The sequence below is a fragment of the Lissotriton helveticus genome, chromosome 8 (genome assembly GCF_964261635.1).
Source record: "Lissotriton helveticus chromosome 8, aLisHel1.1, whole genome shotgun sequence".
In the NCBI taxonomy this organism is placed as follows: domain Eukaryota; kingdom Metazoa; phylum Chordata; class Amphibia; order Caudata; family Salamandridae; genus Lissotriton; species Lissotriton helveticus.
In genome coordinates this window covers 466,314,025-466,332,644 of record NC_136069.1, presented here as the reverse complement: position 1 = coordinate 466,332,644, position 18,620 = coordinate 466,314,025, and the positions used below count along the sequence as shown (strand labels likewise).

The 18,620-nt window shown below is 46.4% G+C and overlaps 1 protein-coding gene across 2 annotated transcripts in view; it reads right to left on the bottom strand.

Moving 5' to 3' along the window:
• The window catches only part of SETDB2 (SET domain bifurcated histone lysine methyltransferase 2), a 545,734-nt gene that overhangs the window by 458,706 nt on the left and 68,408 nt on the right, over positions 1-18,620 (bottom strand). The window contains exons 3-4 of one of the 2 annotated variants that reach the window (XM_078657342.1): positions 11,923-12,048; positions 4,954-5,019 (exon numbers count right to left, since the gene is read on the bottom strand). In XM_078657342.1, the coding sequence (XP_078513468.1) occupies positions 4,954-5,019; positions 11,923-12,048 (192 nt within the window). Of the gene's footprint in view, positions 1-4,953; positions 5,020-11,922; positions 12,049-18,620 lie in introns of those variants that run through there. The other variant, XM_078657343.1, reaches the window with a different exon arrangement.

Here is an 18,620-nt window from a genome sequence, read left to right as displayed (position 1 = left end):
TCTGCACCAAGACACTCAGCCTGCAGTGGGGGGGGGGGGGGGGGTGTGTATGTGTGTGTAGGGCCCCTAAGGGTGGCACAATAAGTGCTGCAGCCCTTAGGGGTATTCTCTGGTCATAATGCCCTGGGTACCTAGGGTACCATTTACCAGGGGCTGACAGGTGGCCAGAGATTCCAATTGGGTTTTAGTTTCAACACAGTTTTAGGGACGGAACACAGGTCCTGGGCACCTGGTTGGCAGGAGCCCAGGGCACACTCAGTCAAACCACACCAGCAATTCAGCAAAAAGTGGGGGCATACCATCCAAGAAAGATGCCACTTTCTCACAATCGGGGATTAGAATGGGGTTGGCGCTGGGAGCATCAGCACTTGGGCCGGCACCGGGAAATGTCGTAGTGGCACGACTGGCGCTGGTCTGGATCTATGACCAAATCCATTTGGGACTATCGGAGCCGGGGCCAGAGCTGTCAGTGTGACAGTAGATGCCCCCTCTGACCCTGCAGGGCCTAAAGGCACCCCGGAGGGGTCAGGCCACTCAAAAATGAGGCGCAGGGTCTCATAAAATTCCTTGATTTTTGTGGGGGTCGCACCGGCTCCTGGAAAACTGGGGAGGCGCAGAGTCAGCCCAGGCGCAGGTTCCGAAGAACCAGGCCTCGAACACAGATGTTCCTTTGTCGAGCCAGACGACGGATGTGGAGAAGTCGAAGCTTGTGTTTTTTGTGCCTCTTACCTGAGCGGCCCGACTATTTGGAGTGGGATGAAGAGGACTTCAGACTCCTGGAATGGTCAAGAGACCTTCCTCTTGAGCGGGAACGTGAATTCTTCAAGGTTGCATGCCGGGTCGCTAGCAGCTTCAAGGACTGCTCCCTCAAAGCCTTTGTGCCATGGCCCGGCAGTCGGAGCACGACTTGGAGTCGTGGTCGTGCTCCAAGCACCACAAACACACACGGTGGGGGTCCGTTGACCGGCATGGCACTGTGACTTGCGCCACAGGCTTTAAAACATGTCTTTCTCAATGAAAACAGGAAAAGATGTAGCTCTTCTCGCAGAACAGCACTGGCTGGCGCAGAAAGAAAAGAACTGAAGTTACCAAGCCGAGGTGGTGCCTATATAGGTGACGCAGACGTCGCCTGCAGTGCGGGCGGAATTGATCGATGTCACCTACCGGCACACAGGGGTACTGCTCACGAAAAATCTTACATATCCACTCTGATGCCTGGGGAAATTAAACAGAAAGAAATCTGCAGCTAGAAGTCTCTATCAGATATTAGTACTGGCACTATCAGTATCTCCTAATAGAATTAATTTAGATCGGGTGTCTCCCCACCTTGTAACTTGCCAAATGCTAGTAAGTAGCTTACAAATCTGAAGCCCAGCAGGTCATTCACAGGTTCTGAAGCTGAGCAGCATCACCTATTGCACACTGCAGAGAAAGCGCCATTTAGCTCAAGGTTTGAAAAGCCAGACAATGGAGGAGGGATATAAACAGATGGACACACACAGTGAAGGACAGCACAGGAAATGGAAAAGCCACATGATAACTGATCATGTTTCAGGATGTGCATGGCCAGTGGGAAAAAGACAAAGGCAGAGAGAGCAAAAGAGAGAGAGAGAAAAAGATAGAGTCTATTGTGTGTGCACTGCCAGGGATAGGCCCAGAAAGAAGGATGCCAGTGTGCATGCTTCTGACCATATCTGCATTCATATGTGCGCATGTCTGTGAACGTGCACGTACTAGTATCTCTCCCTAGCAGACACTTTTCTTCACTGGAGATGGTAATTCCTGCCTTCTGAACCCATCTGTGGTATCTGATATTTGGGTACCATATCGGACACAATATTTGCCTTTACTAGAATAATGGTGAAACTCCTAGCATTTACATATTGTGATCATCCTTGGACTAACCATAGCAAACTTGTTGAAAATGGTTATCTGATATTTGGAGACCAAAAGTGCAGGAAAAGTTAATATTCTGCTTAAAAAATTAGTTCGATTTCTCCATCTGTCCCCGTGGGATCACATATGAAATTCCTTGAAAGCACTTTACTAACTACCAACAAATTGCCTACAAGGCATTTTCCATTGCATATCGTTCCATATTGAGTCAACCATATAAAACAAGTAAAACACCTGCAACAGAAGCTGAAATCCTACAGCCTAGTCACATTGGTCGCTCTAAGAGCAAATGAGGATGGAGAGCATACACTTTTGCTAATCCCAACTGAGAGGCTTCACTTTGTCAGCACAAAATGACATGGGTGACTTCTTTGCTAATACAAGCTTGAGAAAAATGTGATGCACACGTCTAATTCTGGAATGCTACTATACAATGGCTGGTGCCTGCCATCACTGCATGCTGCAATTACGAACAGATAATACCAGAATTCTCCATAATGGACCGTTTAAAGACACTGGTAACCCACCAATCACCTGCCAAATTAAACCTTATTGGTTCAATAGTGTGTCTATGGATGGATGTGTGCGCCTAACAGATCGAATACATCTTTCTGTGGTCCTAGTTTACTTTCCCACAGTGACAAATTCGCTGCAATACAATCATATGACGCTGGCCCTCATTGATAAAACCCAATTCTTTCCATCTAGCCCTTCCCGATCACACCCTGATCTTCTCAAAGAAAATACTATCCGCCCATGCATCACCCATCCTCACAGGAGGTCTAACTTGCGAAGCAATGGGTCAAGGAAAGAGGCCACACCAGTGCCTGCTGGGCACTGTACACATGCCTGTGACAAAGAGAAATAATTGCCACACATCCCCAATCCAATATTTACTAATGAGATTAAGATATTCAATTTTAAATATGTAATTTTATGTAGATAACATTTTACGGTATGATACCAGAATATTGTAGCTTTAAATGTCCAGGCAAAAATTTTGCAATAAAAATCGACAACTAATATATCATTAAGGTAAGTCTCTATATATCTTCAAACGGTATAGACATGGAGTTCCAAATAGTAAATGCATACTTACCGATATATTCCCACCTTGAAGGTATTTTGGATGTGAATATATTTGCTATGATATTTTTGTAGAATGATAATATTTCCTGGCTAAGAACCCTTCCTAGCCAAACTAAGAAGTATTCCCAGTATGGATACACATTTTTTTTTAATTGGATGTGTTTCAGTTAAAGACCACATATTGCAATGCTGAAGAGAGAGACAAATAATGGTGGATAACTCAATTGTGAAACAGTATCAATTTTATGATTCAATAGTAAATCACTGAAAATATAAAGACAAGCAACACTCCTATCACATTAAATACTATAGTAATACAGTGTCAAAGGCTGCAATCTGTTTTTTGCTTTAAACAGTTTAATTGGTTTTACTGCAAAACAATAAAGTGTGGAGCAGGTGTGTGAGCAGAGTATATAGCGATACATACTCACCGTAAAAATAACATTTATTATGGCTCTAGCTATCTAAAGCAGATCTATCTATTCTAGCGGCAGAGAGCGGTCCCTCGATTTCGATCAAGTGCCCAACTAGGTTAGGTCACATAGTCCTATGACCAAGCAGAGGTACTGTCTCAGTTCCTGAATTAAGAAACGCCTCAATTAGTAAGCCACATTCTTACAGGTCCTGGGTCAGCTCATCATCTGTATGAAACAAGCATATTCTTTTCTCCTTCGCTAGCACCCATTCACAAGGTCTTTTTCCTATTTCACAAGGCAAGGTACCCTTCGCTGGGTCCTACGTATTGCATCGAGTCTCCTATCCAGGATCAGCCTCAGTACCACAAATGTATATTTCAGTTTCAACTTTTCAGGGGTGGGGTGTAGTCCAAAGAGACAAGGTTCCAGGGTTTTGTGCATAGGTTTCTCACAACTCGCTGTAATTGTCCTATCACAGTGTCCCAATGTCCCATTACATTCACACAGTTCCCAACCATATGAAGCAGATCGGTTCTAGGGACGATGCATCAGTGGCATGTGTCGGGTCGAATTGTTTTGTTAATAGTTTTTTATTTTAAGTACCTTCAGGGTGAAATGTGTTGTATGAGATGGTTCCACTGGAAAAGTTTGAGCCTGGCATTGCTAGAGGTTGGGTTGGTGTATCCCAGTACGGTCTCCCAATTCTTGTTCGTCTGAGGGTCGGATAAGCCATTATTCCATTTGTATTTGATATCCCGATGCATCTGATTTCACTTGTCGTTGAGTGCTCTGCAGGTGGAAGAAATTGGCCAGCCACCCTCAAACAGTCTCAGCTGCCTAGCTAACCTCTGGAAACTATGGGATAGCATCCCAATTTTTCTATTTAGTTGTGAGTAAAAGAGGAAGTTCACCCTAATGACTGCAGCATGTCTTCTTCTGAGCGATGGAGACAAAGACGGCAATACATAATTTCAGATCACAAAATCTGTAAAATGGACGACCCAGAACTGAAAGGCGTGATCCCTGCCCCACAGACAAGATTCAGAGCATCACAATTTCACATGATGATGCAGTATATTCACGCATTTCATTTTTTTTGGTTTTGAACCAACAATTGGCTTTACTAGACATATGTATCTTTTTTTCAATAAACTTTTAGATATTTTCAGGATCATCAATTTATAAGTGCAATTAAATGCATTTTTCTTGCTAGGTATGCCGCTCTCAAAAAATCTCCCCTTCCTCCTACCAGAAGAACAGTGTTCTTTATTATTTCTTCGCATATTTTATCATATAAAAATTCCACATAGGTAAATTGCGAGCTTCTCACCCCTAAAGGTATCCAGGCGCTGGGGAGCCGCAGAGGAAATTTAGTGAGCTATTGCCCTGAGTTACATGATGCGGAGATGCCCCCCCGCACCGGGGATCGAACCGTGAGGACTGCGCTCCAGAGTCAGCCAATGTGGCGCTGCGCCACACCTCTCCCATATGATGAGAGTATAAACTGTTATACATCTTAAAATAATCACAAGAAAAATAAGAGTGCTCATACCACTTGATAGCGTTGCAGTAGTGCTTAAGCCAGCCGCCTTCACAAAAGCCATTGCTTTTAAATAATCTGTAACATAAAAATACCCAATAAATGAGGTGCAAGAAACACAAAGTAAAAATATTAATCCAATAGACACACTTTGTAAACTGCAGTTCAGTAGCTCTGTGTACCTGTGGCATTTCTGTCAACTTATCTGTGACATGAGGGTGAGAATCGGCCAGTGTGGGTTATTAGCCAACAGTTTTAAGCACGCAGAGTCTATAAATCCCAGCATGCGTTATGGTGATGGCTAAAAAACAGGCCCAACTCCTGAAACCTCCTCACTGAGGGCACAAGTAATTAAACACAGAGGGTCTGGGATCACTATTGTAATGGAGAACAATCGAAGCTTGACCACGCAGTCCTCTATTTATTTACAAGCTCCTTTTCAAACTCTCCTCCTCAGTTCACTGTCCCTTCATGCTTTTCCTAACCATTGAATAACTTTCCCATTAGCACCCCACTACCCAATCTTACCCAACCTTGCTCTCAACTTTACAGTCTGCTCTCTCAGCTACCTTACTCTAAGGGCTGCATGTTTGAGGGTGGCCAGTACAGTAGCACTCGCCCACTTTCTTTAGCTTCTCTTGCTCATTCTTTAATTACCTTCAGCCTGTGCTGTTGTCAGGTTTCCACACTGTGGATAATAGGTGTATCTCGCTAACACGGGCCTACCCATAACTTTAACAATCTCATTCTTACAGGAGACAGGACTGTGGCAATTCTCTTTCCAACCTTTGTGTAGGATCCTAATCCAAATAGTGGTTTTTTGGTGCAAATCCTGGTAAAACAAGACACTGAAAACCAATTATGCCAAAAGCGGAGACACAGAAAGTCTCCAATTAGTTGAAAAGGAATTTTTGAAAGCCTTAGTGAAAGTCTGTAACTGGAGATTTGTCTTAAAAGTAAAAGGAACAAAGAAAGAGGATTCAGAGTTTTAAAGCTCGATCGCAAAAAGAGGAACCCTTCCCCGCCCCCCAAAGCATCCAGGTTTTTCCCTGCAGCAGAAACGGATTTGTTAATTTTAGGGTTGGAGAGTCATGCTTCGAGCATCTTCATTGAAATATTTTTGTGGGTCACGCACAGGACCTTGAATTTCATTCTCCGATTCACCAGTACCCAATGAACACTGTATTGCAGCTCTGAGATGACAGCCTTTTGAGTGATCACAAAATTTCTGAACACTATACACTTTGGTCATTTTATCCAACGATAGATCAGTATAGACTGGAATACAGTATTGTAATCGGGCCAATATGCAGGCAGATACTATAGATAATGTGTCTCCAACAGATTGACCACAAGTTAATAGCTGTCTGCAGTCTTTCACTGAGGAGTATGCAGATCATGAATAGGACCTTTTTAGATGGAAACAACGAGTCCAGTTCATGGAATGGGGGTGTGAACAAGTTGGTGAGAAATCTTTGGTTAGAGTATTCATCAAAACCACCAAAAAGACAGGTAAAGAAAGTAAGTAACTTGTTCTTCTGCTGGTCCTCTAACCACAAATTCCTCACCTTGGGAATCGATACCATAGCAGTACCTCCCAAGGTATGGGATCTGTGAACTGGTTAAGACCACAATGTCCTCCAGGAGCAAGTGGGCTAAATGCACCTCTCAACAGACCAGATTGTCAATATAATTGTGCTTTGTGAACATATGAACAGACGCCCACGTAGCCATCTGACAAATGACCAGAACAGGCACTCTGCATGACAATGTAGTGGTAGAAGCTTTGGCGGAGTGAGCTCATAATCCTTCTGGGGGCTCTTCTTAGACTGATGTAGATGCAGAAAACAATCCTTTAGGATATGTCAATTTTTTCACTGCCTTGCTATCCCCTGCTCCAGAGAACCCTACAAAGAGCTGATCGTACACTCGATGTTTTTGTGAGTGATCTACATAAAAGTGCAATTACATTTTTGGGGCCAAACAACGTAGGCTCTTTGTCATTAGGAGGGATGAGGAGGAACAAAGAATGTTGAAGGGAAGATAGCCTGCCTGACATAAAATTGAGTGACCACTTTCGTCAGGAAGGATATTTAGGTCTTCACCACTAACTTATCTGGGAAGCATGTTGTGTAAGGTAGATTGACAGAAAGAGCCTGCAGCTTGCTTTCATAACTAGCCGACGTTATGCAGATTTGTAGAGCACACTATTGCCCGGGAGGGTGTCCTGTCACTGAGCAGATGTAAGCCAATTACCTAGTGGGATTACTATAAAGGCCATGTCTTTAGCTTCTTGCAAAATTATGTTATATTATGTGTAGCAGCAGATTGTTCAAAGTGTTAGGAACGATGTAGGAGAAAGGCTCAACCGCCGAATCAGAGTTTCCACATGTATGGGATGTGTTCAAGTAGCAGTCCGGACACGGGAGGTGTCTAGAAGGTTTGTGAAGGCAGATGCGATTGTTGAGGTATGCTGGGCCAGTGTAATGTAGTGCCTTTAGGTTTAAAGCATGTTTTATTAGTTTTAGACATATTAAATCATAGACAGTACATAATTCCTCACCTACTTCCACTGGCCAGTGAAGATCAGTAAGGAATAGAAAAAGACAGATAGGAAAAAATAGGAAAACAGCAATAAGGAGGGGGGTCCAGGGCGCTTATAGTATAATAGTATAGTAATGAGCAAGTCACTTTATTCGTACAAGTGACACATATCCCTTGTTATGTGTAACGGTTCAGAGTCCGTGCAGGGTCAGATATCAGGGTGGGAAGGCCAATTAATCTGTGGGATGGTCTATCGAGGTAAGGCACAGTACGCACAGAGAGACTGGGCATGTCAAATCTCTGCATTCCTCTGCGAGGAATTTTACACAGGGTCCCCAAGTCTTATCAAATTGAGGCAAAACGATTCTCAGAGACTGGTGTTTGTTTTTTCATGCCCAGCAAATCCCAGAGCTTTTGGAGCCAATCTACGTGAGGTGGCATTTTGTTTGTGCCCCATCGAGCGAGGAAGGCTTGTTTGGCAGCGCATAGAGCTAATGTCATCACCCAGCCCCTCCCAGATTTCATAGGATAGGTTCATGGACTGGGGAGACCCAAGAGTACATAGCTCAGAGATCTGGGGAATGTAGTATCATACATTTTGTCAATAGTATCTAATATGTCTCGCCAATAGGTGTATATACCGGGGCAGTGCCACAAGAGATGTGTCAAAGTCCCCATGGCCCCACACCCCCTGCAGCACATGGAATAACCGCCACACTTCCATTGTGCGCACGGCTTGGGAGTATAGTACCAGAAGTGCACCGGTTGAAGCAGTGTCCTCTTATCAGTGGCACTACGGCCCGGGGCATTAGACTGCTTTAGATTGTCTGACCATTCTTTGGGTGTGAAAGTCCGTTTATATTCTTTTTCAGATTGTGCTGACGATTTTATGTAAGTTTGTGGTGTGTTAAGAAAGGTGTAAATATATGACAGAAGACGCTTATCCAAGTTTTGGGTGAGAATCTATTTTTTCAAAATGCAAATTAGGTCAACTAGATGTGGCCTTATTGACAGGTGTATAACTCCGTGTCTAACTGAGAAATATAGCCAAGCCACCGTTGAGGACAAACCATAGTTGCTCTGGATTTGGTAAAAATCCATTATCCACATCTGACCAAAAAAAAAATCACCTATTTTTTTATAGTTTGCCTGCTGCAATGCCAAGTAGGCTGTGCCCTGGGAGGTTGGTGGAAAATCTGTGGGTTTCCTAATGTCGGGGTTTGTGTTGAAATAAGAGTGGATAATTTCTTCAACATTTGTACCCTATCCCAAGTGCCCATCATAGCTCGATGTACTGCCTTTGAAGTGCGGGTGAAGAGTTTGATTGGTGCTCATTTGAGTATGATGAGCTAGTAGAGCTAATTTAGGTGTTGTGTAATCTGAATGCGGCATGGATGGTCAAGAATGATTCTAGCAGCTGAGTTCTGAATAGTCTGCAGCCTTCGGTGAGTTTTTTGCCGATCCATTGAGGATGTTCCAGAAGGCCAGTGTGCTTATGACAAGGGTGTGCATGACAGTTTTTCCAGATGCTGATTGGGAGTCAATGAAAATCTTTCTCAGCATCTTCGAGGTATGGAATCATGAGGTGGTGACTGCGTTGACTTGGGCGGTCATGTCTAGTTTACTGTTGATGACAAAAATAAGGTTCTAGGCATGTGTAGTCGGTGTCGATCCGAGCTTTGTGGCCACCAGGTGAAGTGCTCATTAGCTTCAGATAGTCTTCATTCAGTGGGTGATTTCAGTCATGCAAGCATTAAACTCAATCTGTGTACTGGGTGTCTTGTCCATGAGAAAGAAAGAATGAGCTGTATGTCGTAGGCATAGAAGAGGACACTAATGCTATGAGACCGGATGCTGCTGGATAGTGAGATCATGAATGCGTTGAAGAGCTTCCGGCCCAGGAAGGATCCTGGCGGGACTTTGCAGATGAGGTCACCAGAGTCCAAGGAGTATGGTGCCAGACTCACTGACTCGGTCCTTCCAGTCAGGAAGGGGCAGATCCATCAGAGTATATGTCCTAGGATTCTGATGCTTTATAGCCGTTGGATGACGATGGGCTGGGAAACCATGTCAAACACTGTGGAGAAACTCAGAAGGAAGACAGTCGCAGGGTCTGCTCCATTTAGGGTCATGTGGATTTCATCTGTGGCAGCGATGAGGGCAGTTTCCATGCAGTGGTTAAGCCTGAAACCAGACTGAGTAGTGTGAAGGTGTTAGTGGTCTTTGAGGTAATCAGTCAGGCGTCTGTTAATGACTTTCTCGAAGACCTTAGCAGGGAATGGAAGCAGAGAGATCACTCTGCGGTTGGTGAGCCTTGAAGAGTCCGCGCAGGGTTTCTTCCTCTAATGGAGGACTGCTGCATGTTTCCAAGAATCTAGGAAGATCGCAGAAGGGGTGGCGACATTATGAATGGGTATGAGCATTGCACTGATGGGTTGTAGTCGTTCAGAGTAGGTGTGTTGGGGGAAGGGATCCAATGGGGCCCCTGAGTGGACGAACTTCATGGTGACAGCAGTTTCTTCTGGTGTTATGATGGGCCATGTGGTTAGCATTGGTTCTTTGGATAAGATCGTGAGGCATTTGCAAGGTCTATCGGATCATGCTGAGGGTTGAAGTTACTGTGAATGGCAGTGATTTTGTTCCTCAAGAATTGAAAGAAATCATTATAGAGGTACTCCGTGAAGTGATCAAGTTGGAGGCGCCTGCTGGTGAGGTAAAATCCATCGCAATGGTAAAGATTTCTTCTTTTTGTTGATGCTGGCATCAATGCACTCCACCAACGCCGCACGTTTGGTGGTCTGGATCATTTGGTGGTAGTGTCTCAAAGTGGATTTGAAAGTAATCCTGTCAGTATTGGCCTGGCTAAGTTTCCATTCGCGCTCCAGTTGTTTTCAGTGGTATTTTAGCAGTCGAAGTTCTTCCATGTACCAACTGGCCTGGGATCTAGTGCTTGATTTGATGGGGGTCAAGGATTGGCGCAGGAGGTGATCCAATTGTTGAAATTCTTGACGGCTTTGAGGAGGCTGTTGCTGAGTTCGGGTCAGTGGGTGCTGAAAGCGGTGTTCCAGGCTGCTCCAGTTTTGGTGGACTCATCTGGCGGTGGGGTCTCTGCATTCGACTGGGATGGGGATGCTGAACTTGATGAGGGCGTGATCTGTCCAAGAGGTTAGTGTGGGTTCTTCGACTTGGCAGTTGCTGAAGAAGGGCGAAAATAGGGTCCAGAAGGTGTCCACAGACATGGGTAGGTCTCTCTACTTGTTAGGTGAAGCCCAGTCTTCCAGAGTCTGATTAATGCTTTTGGAGTCCTTTTGTTATAGCAATGAGAAAGACGTTTCAATGTCTGAAGGCTTACTGGACAACTTTACATTGCTTAAAAGAGGGTGCACCTCAAAAAAGTTAGAGTTGGTGGAAACAAGTGTTGCAAATCTATGAAAAATCTCATCACAAGAGGTGATTTAAATAAAGAGGGCATGACCAAAGCACGTCCTTGCTGAACCAGGGACTAAAACAACAAAACTTCAGACAACTTCGCTTGCAATGGGCCAATTTGTCATGTGCAACTCGAAGCCAAAAACCTGTCTCAACAACTGGCATACACTGATTTTGAAGAGGGAAGCCTCACTGCCAAGATGACACCAACAACCTCAGGAGGAAGGTCACAAGAGCTCAACTGCAGCTGCTTAACCTCCAAGCATGGAGATGCACTGCCTCAAAGCAAGAAGGACTGGAATAGAGGATGGGGCTGGAAGTGAAACCAGCACCAAAGCTGGTGCTGAACCCAATGTGGGTTTGAGGGCCACAGACTGCACCAACAGTGACCCCGCAAGCAGAAGCCCAACAGGACGTTTAACACAAAGCGAGAAACACTGGGAGTTTCATATCATGGGGTGGGCTCAGGGGTGAAGGTCTGTGCAGTTTTTAGAAGCTGCCTAGATAGATTCTGCAAAACAATCTCAATGCAGACCACTGGGATCTTAAAGGGGCTGGGTCATTAGAAACTATTTCTGAATTTACAGTGGACTGTCACCACCGAGCATGAATATCAACCATTTGATGGAAGAATTTTGCAGTCTGTGAATCTATATTAGAGCCATGCTACAGAGATGGAGTTGTGAGATAAATTGCAACATGTAATGGATGTCTTTAGTGGCAGGTAATTCTAATGAGTAGGAGGAACACCTTAGAAGTTTGTCTTAAAAAAGGTATCTAGCAGGTTGCCACTAAGAGAAGACAACGGAAAATGTTAGGTCCATTGTTAGGATTGCTTCAGATCTAATTCAAGTGGTGCGTTCTATACACTTTATGTCATTATACGATGCAATTCCGTGTGGCAGAACAAAACAAACATTTATCGTTGGCACTTCTTATATATCGCTAATCAAGCATTTTGTGTGCATGATTGCATATCATCCAGTTATTTTCACGTGCAGCTCTGACCTTCGATTGTTGCCAATCCGGATTTAATCTTCTGTTTCAGACAAAGTAGTAAGTTTTGCATCTGTTCAAATATAAAATCCACTTTCCCACTGGCTTCCAGCGTCATCCAATACTTCTGTGCATTTTCTGAAAATGAAAAGGGAATTTTACTGACATTTCATTCAATCTCTTAAGCTAAAAATATTATGATTAAAATGTAGAAGTACTCTCCTTATCAAAGGGAAGAAAACTAGTCAAAACCAAGTTTCACATCAGCTAAATTAACTAATCAAAAGATACTCCTAGGAAACTCAAGTTACTGCTCCGTTCCTCTTAACCGAACAGCAAATAAAGCTGAATGTTTTTTTACAACACAGTTTATCTGTAGCAAAATATTTACAGCACTAATGAATTCTCAGACTTCTACAAATCTGTTACAAAATGTGCTTCATTATGCATACAATAAAGATAGAACAATACCATAAACTTTCTTTTCACTAAGTCTGAGTACATAACGGGTTGTATTTCTACCAGATAAAGGAAGTGTCTTAGCATCCGGGGGGTAGCAGATCATGCCTCGTATCACCAAGAAAGACCTTTGTTAAGGTCATGGATAAAGTATGTGGGTAAAATGTGTGCAAATTTTTGCTGATGGTGGGTTCTGGCCCATATTTGTGTTAACCACGATTAACATTTCATCATCGGACCCTGAACCAGAGAAAGAGAGATAAAGGCAGAAATTAGAGAGTGTGGAACAAAATGAGATGACTCTTTGTGGATGGCTGGATGTGTGGCTACTTGTCTCAAGCAGCCTTGGAGAAAAGCCTCTTTAAGACAGGGGCCTCTATACAAATATGAACGTGTTTTGTATAGCTATCTTCAAATATACCCTTATGAATTATAAAAATCAATGTTTCATGTCACCTATTTCTTCGTGGATAGTTGGTCCGACCCCCTCCAGTGACCCTTTCCGCTCCCACGTTTCCTGCCTCCCAGCTGTCCATGCCCCCCCTCCCAGCACTACTTAATGGCGGTTGCTGCGCAGTGAAAGTGCAGTCCACTGACCTACTAGACTTGCTCCCTTCGCGGTGCAGCTCCGCCTGGTAGCTGATAATGCCCCCGTTGCTGCTGCGGACTCCCTGGTCAGGAGCTCCTGCCTGTGCCTCATCCCTGGTGGTCTAGTGGTAGAGAGTTACTGCTCTGCTGCTGTGCTACCCCCCTGTCTCTCTTTTCTGCTTTCTGCCTTTTCCCTACTGTTGCCTCTTCTCTTTTTTTGGGGCACCCTCGCCCCTGCGATCCCCCGCGAATATATATAATACATCGCATGCAGTTACAACGACTGCGTAGAAACAACGCGAACCAGTACATCGCAAGTTGTTACAACAACTTGCTGTTGGGGACGTGCTGGACTTAGGAACAGAATTATTTACTATTCCTATTCCAGTTTGCGCGACAGCAGGGAAGGTGTGGATTGTAAAACCAACACCAGCACGCCCCCACACAGCAAGTTGTTGAAACAACTTGCGATGTAATGGCACGCGTGGTAACAACGGGGTCGCGTTGTAATGGTACCGCATTGTGGAGACAGCGTTGTAAACGCTGTTTCCATCCACTGCGGTCCCACGTCCCTCCAGTGACCCTTCCCACATTTTTAGCCTCCCAGCGGTCCAGCCCACCCCGCAGCACTACTTAATGATGGCCACTGTTGCACCAAAGGCAAGCCCTTCTGTGCCCATCCACACTTTGACAACGGGCAGCACCTGGGCCCCCCGGTTCTCGGACCTTCCACCGCTATGACGCCAGCACTCTCCTCGCCCTCAACTCAGGACACCACGCCGCCTGCCACCTCGCATCGCCAAAGGAGACCCAAGAACCCTTCTCGCGCTGAAGCTGCAGCCACACCTTCACCAACACCAACATGCCAGATCTTCTTGCTGCAAAGCCAACCAACAGCACAGTTGACCGGCTCAACTGCATGCTGCTCAACGTACAATCTCTCCACAAACACGCCACAGAAATCTGGGACCTCCCGGACGCCGCCTCTCCCGACATCGCCTTCTTAACGGAAACCTGGACCAACCCCTGGACTGGACATCGCCAGCCCCGACAGCTACAAAATCACCCGCAAGTACCGCCCTGAGTGACCAGGGAGGAGGAATTGCCATCGTCCACAAGAACACCCTCTGACTGACCACTCACTCAAATGACCCAACAACAACAATGGAATACCTCAACTTCCAGACCCAGACCAACCCCAAACCACCCTCCGTGGCACCCACTTCTACAGGCCTTCAAGCCGCCCTTCTCCAACACCATCATAGACCTTATCCCACCCCAGGCTCTCGCATCCACTAATTACATCCTACTCGGAAACCTCAACTTCCACATGGATAATCCCAGTGACCAGAATACCGCCTCCCTACTGGAGAACCTTGCTAACATCAGACTCAAGCAGCTTGTCACCACACCGACCCACATAGCCGGACACAAGATCGACCCAGTCTTCTCCACCAGCGGGGACATCACTTACAGCTACACCACCAAACTCCTCTGGACCGACCACAACTGCTTGCATTTCGTCTTCGCCACTCCCACCGTACACCACCGCCTTCAACGTAGTTGGAACAAGGCCACCAAAGAACTTCTTGCTGACTTCCTCAGCACAACCACTCCTCCAACACCAACAGATGCAAACACCGCAGCATGCAACCTTCACCAATGGATCACCAACCGCGCTAACACTCTGACACCCCACAAGAGGACACCAGACAAGCAACACTGCAAAAAAGTCAGCTGGTTCACTCCCACCCTCCAGGAGTCCAGACGCATCTGCAGACGACTCGAGAAGAGATGGAGGAACAACTAAACACCAGAAACCCACGCAAGCTTCAAATCGGCCATTATCGCACACCACCTTCACCTCAAAACCACAAAGAAAACGTCCTTCCAAGACAGTATGAACGCCAACGCACACAACAGCAAAGAACTATTCGCCATTGTCAATGAGTTCGCCAGACACAACAGCAAGTCCACAGACGTCCCACCGACCCATGACCTCTGTAAAAAACTCGGCAACTTCTTCCACCACAACATCAGGCAGATCTATGACAGCTTCAACACCGAAGAAACTGCCACAACTCTCGCCACCACTGCACGCAACCATGCCGCACCCCACAGATCGAGCTCAACTGGACTCCGCTCATCACAGACGACCCACTCAAGACTATGAAGAGCATCCACTCAGGAGCCCCATCAGACCATTGCCCGTACCAGATCTTCCATAGAGCAGAGAACTCCATCACCCCGAGCTTCCCTGCACCATCACCTGCTCCATCGAAACCACCACCTTCCCCGATGACTGGCAGCATGCCAAGATCAACCCCCTGCTGATGAAGCCGTCCGCCAAACCGACAGACCTCAAGAATTTCAGACCAATCTTCCGCCTTCCCTTACCAGCCAAGGTCATCGAGAAGGCCATCAACGCCTCGCACTCCGAGCTCACTGAAGAGAACCACGTCCTGCACACCTTCCAATCTGGCGAAATCACAGCCCTCATCCTACAGGTCCTCTCGCCGCCTTCAACACTGTCTCCCACCGCACCCTAATCACAAGACTTCCCGACGCCGACATCCACAACAAGGCACTGGACTGGATCCTCTCCTTCCTTACCGGCTGAACACAGCGAGTCAGACTACTCAGTTTCTCTCAGAACATACAGAGATCAGCTACGGCGTGCCCCAGGGCTCCTCCCTGAGCCAAACCCACTTCAACATCTACAGGGCCTCGTGGCCATTGTCAGGAACCACAGACTCAACATAGTCTCCTACGCTGACAACACCCAGCTGATCCTCTCCCTCACCAACGAACCCACAGCCACCAGAATCAACTATCACAGTGGCATGAAGGCCGTTGCTACCTGGATGAAAGACAGCTGGCTCAAGCTCAATTTGGACAAGACCGAAGTACTCATCCTGGGAACCGTCCCCTCAGCCTGTGTCGACTCCTGGTGGCTCGCGGCCCTAGAAACACCTCTCACCGCTACGGACCCCGCACACAACCGCGGCATTATACTGGACTCCTCCCTCACAATAAACTACCAAATCAACGCAGTCTTCTCATCCTGCTTCCACACGCTCCGCCTGCTTTGAAAGACTTTCAGTTTGATCCCCACAAAATTCAGAAAGACGTTCACCCACGCACTCATCACCAGCAGACTTGACTACAGCAACGCACTCTACTCCTGCGGCACCCGGAAACAGCTCCTGAAACTACAGAACGTTCAAAACGCCGCAGCCAGACTTGTCCTCAACATCCCCCGCCACAGCCACAGAACACCTCCGACATATTCCACTGGCTGCCAATCAACAAGAGAATCAACTTCAAGCACTTCACACGAGCCTACAAAGCTCTCCATAATGCAGGGCCAAAATATTTGAACCACAGCCTTGCACTCCACATGCTTTGAAAGACTTTCAGTTTGATCCCCACAAAATTCAGAAAGACGGTCACCCACGCACTCATCACCAGCAGACTTGACTACAGCAACGCACTCTACTCCTGCGGCACCCGGAAACAGCTCCTGAAACTACAGAACGTCCAAAACGCCACAGCCAGACTTGTCCTCAACATCCCCCGCCACAGCCACAGAACACCTCCGACAATTCCACTGGCTGCCAATCAACAAGAGAATCAACTTCAAGCACTTCACACGAGCCTACAAAGCTCTCCATAATGCAGGCACAAATATTTGAACCACAGCCTCGCACTCCACATGCCCGCCAGACAACTTTGCTCCGCCCAACTTGCCCTGGCCTACGTCCCACAGATCCACAAGGCCAGAATCAGAGGGAGATCCTTCTCCTACCTGTCCGACAAGACCTGGAACACCCTGCCCCTCCCCCTCCAGCAATCCCAGTTGTTGACCCAATTCAGGAAGGACCTCAAGACCTGGCTCTTCGGCTGAACCTCCACGCCCAGACGGTTCAGCAGCCCACTCCCCTATGCCTTGAGCCCCTCACAAGTAAGTAGCCACGCTGTTTAAACTCCTGACTGATTGACTGAGATACAGTACCATATTAGTCCTACTGAACTGTTGCCTTCTCAAGTTTTGTGCCAAGAGTCCTGTTTGCGTTGGAGAGGGTCACGAGGAGCAAGGAGAGCATCAAGGGAGGTTGTATTAGTGTGGTGCGAAGAGCAGTCTGGGTGTCGTGGCCGGGCGGGCTGGCAGTCCTTGTGAGTGGTCGATGCTGCAGTACGAAAATAAGGGCTGGCGGCGGCTCGTGTTAATTATCAGAGTGAACGGGTCCGTTCACAGTCGCAAAGAGCCCAAATGCTTAATTCAAGATTGCTGGTCCACAACAAGGGTCCAGGATCTGAGGGGCACCACTTGGTTCAGGAGCTGGTTGGGGAGACTTTTATGTCCCTGAGGCTCAGATCAGGAGGCCAACAGGCTAGCCCTTGGAGTCATTCTGGGGTCGTGGGTTCAAGATGAAGTTGCACGTCCAGTTCTTCTTCCTCAGGCAAGAGGGCAGCAAGCAGCTGGTCAGCGCAGCAGGGAAGCAGTTCCTTTAGAGCAGCAGTCCTACAAAGTGGCAGTCCGTGTATCAGCACAACAGTCTTTTCTGGCAGAGTATCCACATGCCCTGAAATAAATACTCATGTGGTGGTGTTTGAGGTTCAGTATTAATATACAGTTGTGCCTTTGAAGTGGGGCGAAGATTCTAGAGGTAGGCCTTTAAAGTACACAGATGGCTCTCTCCAGACGGACTACAGCGGGTATGTAACCCTTAGTGTGGAGACAGAACACAGCCTATTCAAGGGTAAGTGGGGTTAAGCAAAAAACATAGGGGAGAGTGAAGAGGGGTGAGGGTAGAACCGTCCTCTTATTACAATTTGTCAACAAAAGGATCCTACTGCTGCATTATATTATTTCCTTTATTGTCTGAAGGATTACAATTATAATGACGGTGTAGAAAAAGTGTTTAGACCCCTGCAGTTATTCAAAGAAGGGGGGAAAACACTCAGTGTTTTAAAATACCCCTCACACACTGAAAATTAATTCAGTGTCATGCTTCATCATCATGGTCTCCCGTCCCTCTACGGGGCGGGCGTGCTACGACCTACGTAGATGCGGGAGCACTTTAATCTGTGAGAGAAACTATGTATAGTGCATAAAGTTACCTGGCAACTGGGAAAAATATATTTTATTGCCTTTCCTAGCTGGAAACATTAGAAATGGGGAAACGTAGAGGGTATACTATTATGAGTAGCCTTCTACTGGGTCAACATGTTTCGAAAGCCATCCCTTTGGCTTTCTTCTTCAGGACCGTGCGCGATCCATACTCCAATCTTATATTTAACAATGTACATGTGCCTAACAGTGTTTAGTACAGTACTGCGTGCTTAAAATTGGCATGCAAAAAGACATACCTAATTAGTATTTATCAATGATATTAATTCAATGGAGTTATTGCCTCATGAGCTGTCACGGAAGGGGAGGGTGCCTGTAGTCAGACAATTGTCAAGGCTGCACACTCTCCCGGGTATTACCTTCCCAGACTCGTCTGATAGACGTAGGAGGGGTTGCGGACTCCTGGGCGATTTCCAACATATCTGATGCGACTGCCCTTCTGGGAGGAAATCTTAGCTCAACTTAAATCCATGTTGGGATACCCTTTACCGACCTCCATGGAAGGAGTTCTCCTAGGTATTCGAGACCC